This window comes from Orycteropus afer, unplaced genomic scaffold (assembly GCF_000298275.1).
Source record: "Orycteropus afer afer isolate SDZICR_OR568_19922 unplaced genomic scaffold, OryAfe1.0 scaffold00040, whole genome shotgun sequence".
Taxonomy (NCBI): domain Eukaryota; kingdom Metazoa; phylum Chordata; class Mammalia; order Tubulidentata; family Orycteropodidae; genus Orycteropus; species Orycteropus afer.
In genome coordinates, this window is record NW_006921627.1 from 13,396,970 (window position 1) to 13,406,357 (window position 9,388).

Sequence of the window (9,388 nt, forward strand, 5' to 3'; positions counted from 1 at the left end):
TATTATCATCTTGAGAATATAAACAATGGACATAACATGGAGGAAGATTGAGAAAATAGGCTCCCAATAGTTAGTCACTAGTGATTCTATAGAACTTTTTTAGTGTTTTCTATTGGAATTTAAAAATGTCCTGCCATGGCTCTGAAAGAATAGAGCTGCCTGGAAGGGGAGGTAATGAAAAATAATGGACCCAAAGTTAGAAAAGACGAAGAAGGAAATCCAGGAGAGACAATATATTTTGGAACTACATAACCTCCTTTCAGAGTGTACACATCCGAATAGACACTAAGGGAACAATTACATCTTCCCATTTTATTCTCAAAACTGCATATTAACAAAGTAAATAGATAGTGTCCATTCAGAACTCTCTTCACAGCACTGTATAAGGAATGGTGGGGCATAGGGAAAGAAACACGGTGAGAGAGCAACTTGCTTTTGAGATATCAAAGCCTTCGTTTGGGCAAACCTGTCACAGCTAAAGCTAGGACTCTCCAACCTCCTTCACAGATGGCAATACACATAGCAGCAGCATTCTACCAAAGAGCTGAAAGGATTGAAAAAGAAATGTTTACGGAAAGGGCTCAGATACCCAGGCTCCATGGCAATGTGGGTATTAAACAACAGTTAAATGCTTTCAACCTCTCTGTTCTACAGATGAGGTTAAAAACTCTAAATTCTTCAACTTTAGGTCAAATAATGGGGCAAATACAAAGTAAAGCTGTGCTTCAAAAGCAGCAACTAGATGGAGCTGCAAGAAAACAAACACTTTTCTAGCATATAACTGGGAGAGCACAGCCCCTGGAACCTCCTTCATCCAACGGACACCCACTGGTCAAAGATGGTGCACTAGTCAACAGAAAAGAATCATGTAGGTGCCACCGACACAACCCTCTTATCGTAGGAAGAGACATGTAAACACACCAGAGGGTGACGGGCTGCACCCAGCAGCGGATGTTTACTGGATAGGATAAGCCTGAAGGATATAGAGCAGAGATCCAGGAGACAGGTCTTTCTCCATACCTTCCCCTATCAAAATTCTTAATTTGTATACACTAAGGTCAAGCTGTCCATTTTCAGAGTCTTGGGTTAATGGAGAAGGAAGGTTCAAGATTTTTATCTCCCCTGAAATTGCTAAATAGGGCTTCACAAAGAGGCACATTGGGGTCATGAGATGATTCAGTTAAAGAATTTAAAGGAGGGAGAAGAATTTTATAGATGTTAGAGGTCACTTCCATCTCAAATACACCCTGGCCTTTTGAATGCTGCATAATCAGCCACCAGTATGGTAAGATATGGTAAGACCCACTACCCCCTAACTTGGCAGTGAGCAGGGGGATGGCATATACTCTCTTGGCTGTACAGCAAGTAAAAACAAAGGAGACTGACATAAACCAGCTTGAATACAATGGAGAAGCTATGAAAAAGATTGTCCGGTAATTTTGGTTCTGGGGAGGGAAGGGATTTCTAACTTCCCTCATGGATTGGTGCCCTCAAGGTCATCTTTATTCTTCAAGTCTGTCCTTAATGTCCTGCCAATGCCATTCAGAACTGGACCCAGTTGGATGGTTGTGGTGGCTGGTTGGAAACAGAGCTGTAAGACCAGAGAACAGAGAGAAAGGGAAAAGCATAATATTAGCATAACTACTCTATTCTTTACTTAATATTTCTAAGAAATTACTGCCCCAAATTTACAAGAATTCCACTTGCCAAGGCCTGAAATATCCCACTCATTGCTCATCCCACTGCTTCTTGTCCCACCATCCCCAAAACTCCTAAATTTCCTTTCCCAGAACTCCTGCCAAAGACACTCTATGACCTGTAAATCCTGTTTCCCAGATCAAAGATCTCCTTTGACTATGGACATACCATCTATACTTTGTCTGACAGCATGTTGGCTTCACTATGCCCATTACCTGGATGCAGTGCTAAAGTCTCCCCACAAGTCATTGCTTGCAGAAACTGGAGCTGGTGCTGGTGTTGTGACAGGAGCAGGAGAATCCAAATCTAAAAGGATATCTGAACACAAGGTAAAAGAGAAAAAAAAAAGGGGGAAACATAGTAAGATTCTTGGAAGTGAAAATTTATGCTTACCTAAAAACCTGTAGGCAAATGTTCACAGAAGCTTTATACATAATTGCCACAAACCAGAAACAATGCTTAAACACACTGCAGTACATCCATACCACAGAATCCTGCTCAGCAATAAAAAGGAACAAACTATTGACAAATGCAACAACCTGAATGAACCTCAAGAGAATTATGCTGAGAGGAAAAAGAGAATCCCCAAAGGTTACACAGTATATGATTCCACCTACAAAACATTCTTGAAGAGACAAAGTGATAGAGATGGAGAACAGAATGATTTCCAAGGGTTAGTGATGGGGAAAAAGAGGATCAGATGGAAGTGAGTATGATTATAAAAGGGAGACATGAAGGATCCTTGTGGTGATGGAACTATTCTATACCATGACTTTGGTTATAGATCGATGAACTTACACATGATAAACTGCATAGAACTAAATACACAAATGCACACATACACACACAAAATAAGCACATGCAGAATTGGTGAAATCTGAGTAAGACTGGTAAACTATATCGATGTCAACTTCCTGGTTGGAATATTCTACTCCAGTGTTGCAAGATAATACCATTGAGGAAAACTGGGTAAAGGGTACTTGGGATCTCTTTGTATTATCTATTATAACTGCATATGCATCTTAAAATAAAAATTTTGATAAAATAATTAAATCTTGGATATTATGGTGTCAAAAGTGAAAGAGACTTAGATATCCAGTCTCTCCTCGGTGGGTTCTGGCAATACTTACCAAATAAGATAGGCTATAATCTTTTTACCACAAAAATTCCAGAAAGACCTAAATTCTCAATAATCAATTCTATGAATAATTATCATTGCCCAATACATTGAGTTAAAACCCCAGATTCTAATATCTGATTCTCTAATATCAAGAAAATTTCCATTCCTGTCTGAGATCTAATGTTCTCATTTTTTAAATTAGGAAGAGATAACTACCATACATCTATTCTTTTTCCCACAGCAGAGTGAAGAAGAACCAAAGTTGTATTCACAAATCTAGATGTCTTCTCCTTTTCTCCAAATAGCCCTTGTGACAAAATGGAAAGGATTAAGTACTAACATTTACTGAATGGCTACTGTCTTTCAAATACTGTGCTAGGTGCTGCCACATGTTTAAACCTTCACAATCCACAGATTGCTTTAACTCTCCATTTTACAGATAAGGAAACTGTGTAAAATTCAAAGAAGTTAAATAACGTTACCAAGCTTATTCAAATATAAAGCAGCAGAGCCATGACTGACTGGAATCAAGGTCCATCTGGCTCACAGCCCTAATAGTGTCTAACCTTGATACACTGATGGAAACTGTGTTTTTAATATCACCCATTCTCTGCCAAAGAACCTAGCAGATATTATGACTCTCAGTTAACCAGAAAAGCACTGACCCTTTGCCAGAGGCTGCCAGATCACTTTGTCAGTACAAGTGTCTCTGAATTAGGCTTGAAGCATAACAAAACCTCAATGTTCCCCTTAGCAAATACGTTTTTCTCAAATTGTAAGATATGATTTCTCAAAGTTAGAGATTTCTTCTCAAAGAAGAGATTTACCTGCATCACTGCCTCCATGGTTAGATTTTGGAATAGGTGGTGGGGTGACATGGTTGCTAATGGCAACTGAGGAGGATGGTGGAGGAATAATGATTTTGCCTCCAGGTGGGGGTGGGAGTAAGCTTAGGCCTCCAGGCCCCGCAGTTCTGGGCTTAGAAGCCCCTCCTTTCTTGGTTGTAATGTTCTATTCAAAAAAAAGAAGAAAAAGGTCACAAGCTTATAGAAACACAAGAAAATAAAATGAAAAAAAGAAAACAAAACATACTCACCCCAATACTCAATTTGATAGTTTGTCCCTCCTTAAAGCCCAAATCCAACTTTGGACGAGTGTCCATTTCCTGAGACTCTTTGGAAATCTCGGATTCCTGCTTTACCCACCTTCAGGAAAACAGTAAATTATCTTAGTTTGGATTTTCCTGAAAGCAGAGACTGACACACAAATCTGGGTGTAGTTAGATTACTTGAGGGGGAATCCCAGAAAGCAGAGTGAGAGATTATGAAGGGTGAACACAGAGGGCAACTAGGGCTCAATCCCACCAAAGCCTCTGAGGTCTAGACTTGTCCCCCCAAAAGGAAAGCATTTATCCACCAATTCCCATGGTGGAGGGCTTCGCCTGTGGGTGTTAATTCTCAATCTTTCCAGGTTGCATCCCTAGGCTGGTTGAATGGCCTTCCACAGCTTGAGAGAGTCCTGAAGCAGAAAGGCAGATATACCTGCCCTTGAGGAGGAACACTGACAGTGTGTGTGGTGCTGTGCTAAAATCTAGTGGGCTAAAAGGATGAAACAGGGTCAGGACATCATCAGCTACATAAGGTAACAAAACTGGCACATAACTTCTATCTCACATATAACCCTGGTGATACTGTATGCCCCCCTCTACCACCTAAAATCAAGGGTAAATTCCCTAAAAGCATAATCAAAAGCATCCTCTCAAACCACTATACAGGAGATCTAAAACATATTTCAAGCTACAAAGAAAGGACGCACATAATAGGTACACAGATAATGTAGGAAACAGAAATGACTGGGGAGACATAATATTTAAGATAAACTAGTTTACCAATTAAAGAAATCAGGAGGTAAAAGAGATAGTGCCTATTAATCTGCGAAGCAGCATTCCCATAACCATTCAATTTGGTAAGTTAAGAATGAGCTTCACTCACTTGAAGTGATCTTGCAAGGAGACATTAAAGTCAAAAGCATCACCCCGATCTGTGAAGCCAATGCCAATGAAAGCACTACGCCCTGTGAAAAAGATGAGAAGACTCAAACAGGAAGTGGCCCCTAAGACATATTCTGCCCAATGAAAACAAAACAGATACACTAACTAGATACAGTCTGTGAATGTGAGACACTTTCTCATAGTAGTCAGCAAAACTATAGGCCAAATCTGCTATAGCTTGTTCTTGTAAATAAAGCTTTATTGGAACACAGTCACACTAACTTGTTTATATATTATCTATGGCTGCTTTTGCACTACAACAGCAGAGCCTGTTTGTTCCACAAGCCTAAAATATTTACTATCTGGCCCTTTACAGAAAAGATTTTCTGGCCTCTAAAACAGACATGGAGAAAAGATTGAAATCTACTGCCATAGAAATAGGTGACTGAGATAGTCCCACTAAAAACCACCACCACAAACAAAGAAAAGAAAAAATGCATTATTTTTTTTTATTAGAGATGCATTTTTATTTCATTAAATCCACCTACTAATTGCTACATTTCTTAAACTTGTGTTTATAACTATTACTAATAACATGTTAATGCTTCTCCTTTAGCAACTGTAAGTTTGAAGAAAGAAGAGAAAAAATTTAGTAAACAGAACAAAGACAAATGCAATAGGGAAAACACTTTCAATGACAGTTCATTGGCTATTTTTCTAACATCATCCCCTTAAAAATCCCAGATCCCTTACCAGTGCCATCCTGAATCCGTATTACAAAGTAGCGACTGGAATCTGTCACTGTCTCCACAGCAATGCCAGGATATTGTTCTACTGGTGCCTGAGCAAAAAGCTCCCCTAACAGATAGGAAAAACTTTTTTGAGCAAAGGAGGCAAGAATCTAGAACTCTAATTCAGAAGTATCTCCATCCCAGTCCTCAATATGAAAAGTATTATAAAAGTATACCCAAACCAATATCCTTAATAGAGTAAAAGGGCACCTGCACAGATTACCTGAAACTTTATCCTCAAGTTTGATATAGGCAATCTTTCCTTTTGAAGTGATTCGTAGGCGACCAGTCCAATCAGGTTGGTCTAATTTCCAGTCAGATGCCCTAGGATAGGAAAATAGGAACCCTCAGTCTTTAGATCATGTCATTAACATCCTAAAGGCCACCCAGAATCACCTACAATATTTCCTTTTCCCTTTTCTGAATTACTTATTCTTTCTCTCTGTGGTAGTTCAGTTTATGTGTCAACTTGGCTGGGGCTGGTTGAGTGGCTAGGCAGCTGGATGTAGTATTGCCCCATGATGAGACTGGTAATCAACTCCATGGTGGAATCTACTGTGAGTAGCTGAGTAGCTGCCTTAGGGAATGTGGTCTACTTCCTGTATATAAGCAGAACCCTTGAGGAATGGTCTCTAGCTTATGGCACGCTTGGATGTTGCCTGTAGCCGAGTCGTTGTTCAATAGCCTGCCATGCTGTGCCGACCTTGGGACTTACAATGGACTTGAATTAAAGGCCTGCTGTGTGGTTTAGTAACATTGGATCTGTGCCATTTTATTTGTCAACCTTGGGTTTGTCAGCCTCAGCAGCCAGTAGCTGTCTGAGTGAAGAGATGCCTCTAGCTCCAGTCACTGGGAGTAAGAGGCAGAGCTGAAGCCCAAGGCTGAGGGGCTTTCACACAGCCCCTAGAGCCTGGCACTTTGAACTTGGACTTAAAGCCTCCAAACTGTGAGAGAATAAACTCCTGTCTGTTAAGGCCATCCCATTTGTGGTATATTCCTGTCAGAGTGGCACTAGGTAACCAGAGTACTCCCTTTGTTGTTGTTGTTAAGTGCCATCGAGTCAAACCCAATTCATAGCGACCCCTCCTTGGGTTTCCGAGGCAGTATCACTACGGAAGTAGGATTGCCCAACCTTCCTTCCGAGGTTGGGCAATCCTACTTCCGTAGTGATACTGCCTCTCAATGGAAATAATCAACAAAAATAACATGATTGCCTCTCCATAGATGGCTTTTGTTACATACCACCCAAAACAAGTACCAAACTAAAGGATTTTGAAGTTCAGTAAGTGTAAACAAAAACATGTGAAAATTCAAATCAAACCAATAAAAATATTAAAATTTCTTATAATGATGCTATTTCCATACTATGGATGATATTCCATATAATAGTGCTTCACTGATCAGGGATCAATAAAGTCTACTAATTTAAACATTCTGGATAACAGAAGCCTTCCCAAATCCCTAAACATACCACTATTGTTCTTTTTAATATTTACAGAGTGTTTATTATGTCACAGGCACTGTTCTAGGTGCTTGGGATATAAAAGAGAATAAAATAAAGATTCCTGTCCAAATGAGGCTTATATTTTAATAGAAGAAAAAAGAAAACATAACAAATAAGCAAAATATGTAATACCTTAGAAAGTGAAATACTAAGGTTAAAGAAAAAGAAGCAGAAGCAGGTAAGAGGAGACTGGGGGGGTCAGGGGGCAAGTGAATAGGTTTCAGCATTTGAGAGTATGGTCAGATAGGACTCATTAAGAGGTGAAATGTTAGCAAAAATGTGAAGTGAAAAGTTATCTATTCAGCTTTGTCGGGGAAGAGGATTCCAGCACAGGTAACACAGGTAATACAAAGGTGCTAAGGTGGCAGGATGCCAGGTATGTCTACTTCCCAGTCTGAAAGCTTTGCTAAAACCTGTCTACCACGGTGACCTTGCTAGTATTTGAAAGACCAGTGAAACAGCTTCCAGCATCACAGCAAAACATAAGTCACCACAGTTTGACAAACTGACAGATGAGTGGTGACTGACAGTGGCTGCAACAGTGGACTCAAACATAGCAGTGATTGTGAAGACGGCGCAGGATCAGGCAGTGTTTCGTTCTGTTGTCCACAAGGTCACTATGAGTTGGAACCAACTCAATGGCAGCCAACAACAACAAAGGCCCTACAGACCATTGTAAGAATGTTGGCTTTTACTCTGAGTAAAAGAGGAGCTAGTACAGGGTTTTAAGCAGAGGTGTGACATGATCTCCCTTTTATTTAAAAATATATGTATTTTGGCTTCTACGTGGAGAGGAGTGTAGGGCTGAAGCAGGGGGACTGGTTCAAGAGGCTTGTAGTAATCTAGGAGAGTGGTGATAGTGGCTTTGAAGAGATGGCAGAAGTAGATGCAGCTGAATTCTGTGTATTTTTAAGGTAAAGTCAATAGGATTTTCTAATGTACTGGATGTTGTTGTTAGGTGCCGTCGAGTCATCCCTGACGCATAGCAACCCTATGTACAACATAGCGAAACACTGCCCAGTCATGTGCTATCCTCACAACCCCTGCTATATTTGGATGTAGGGTATAAGAAAAAGAAGTCAAAGACAACTCCATGGTGGTTAGCCTCAGCAAAAGAGTGGCTGATAACTGAAATGAGAAAGTTAGAGCATATCTGGGAAGAAAGATTAGATCAGTTTGGGTATGCTGCTTGAGAAGTTTGGTAGACATTCAAGAAGAGATGTAGAGTAGCCAGTTGACTATTTAAGTCTGGAGTTCAAGAAAGATATCTGGGCTGGAGATAAGAATGGTCAGGGAAGAATGGTCATGGAAACATTAGAAAACAGTGAATATGTAAAAATCTGTTACAAATGAATTTGAATGCAGCTTAAGATATTATTTAAGTAAGACAGATTTTACAAAATACTGCATTTGTGATTTCGTTTTGCAGGAGTGTAGAAAGGATAGCACAAACTAAAACTGACTGGTAACTCATCCCCTATGAATCTGAAGTCTAATAGCTACAGATTAGAAAGGTAACAATGAGATATATCTGAAGAAAGGTGAGTATGACAAGATGGTAAGTAAAGGGCAAAAAGGAGGAAAAGTGAAAATCAGAACAGATCTTGAACAGCATCTGTAAAATACACCCTTGTCACTCTCATCCTTCTTCACGTCCTGCCCTCAAGAGCCTCAGGCACCGGAATCTGATCTGGCTGAGAGTGCTCTGGATGTCCCTGTCCACCACATTTTCTAAAATGAGTTGTTATTTATGCTAGCCAGACCACCAAGAGCTAGACTTATGTATAAATAGGCTACGGAAAATACTAAGAACAAGCCTATTAATATGACTCTCTGGACAATTGCCTTGTCTTTACTTATCTTTGTAATGTCTACTGCCCAAAATTTAACATATTATCAATAAAAAACCAAACCCACTGCCATCGAGTCAATTCTGACTCATAGCAACCCTCACTGGGTTTTCAAAGTGGTAAACTTCATGGAAGTAGATTGCCTCGTCTTCCTTCTGCAGAGCAGCTGGTGGGTTTGAACCACCAACCTTCTGGTTAGCAGTCAGATGACTTAGGTACTGCACCGCCAGAGCTTCTCTATTACCGGTAAAGGGATGTATATTCATCGCAGCACTTTCCCTCAGCCATGGACCTAGTACTTCTCTCCAAGATCTACCTCCATCTCTCACAACTCTTGGTTTAGCTAGTCTTCTGACAATACTCTAAACTGACCTACAAATTTTTATTTGTATCTTAGCAATAAAACTTTATATATAAAATAAGAATGATTATATA

General features: G+C 39.9%; 1 protein-coding gene across 1 annotated transcript in view; it reads right to left on the reverse strand.

Moving 5' to 3' along the window:
• Positions 1-1,542: 1,542 nt before the first annotated feature.
• Positions 1,543-9,388, reverse strand: part of NECAP1 (NECAP endocytosis associated 1) — an 11,723-nt gene continuing 3,877 nt past the window's right edge. Inside the window, exons 2-8 of the mRNA XM_007937155.1 lie at positions 5,823-5,923; positions 5,562-5,666; positions 4,810-4,891; positions 3,915-4,023; positions 3,646-3,829; positions 1,914-2,016; positions 1,543-1,591 (exon numbers count right to left, since the gene is read on the reverse strand). Of these exons, the coding sequence (XP_007935346.1) occupies positions 1,543-1,591; positions 1,914-2,016; positions 3,646-3,829; positions 3,915-4,023; positions 4,810-4,891; positions 5,562-5,666; positions 5,823-5,923 (733 nt within the window). The remainder of the gene's footprint in view (positions 1,592-1,913; positions 2,017-3,645; positions 3,830-3,914; positions 4,024-4,809; positions 4,892-5,561; positions 5,667-5,822; positions 5,924-9,388) is intronic.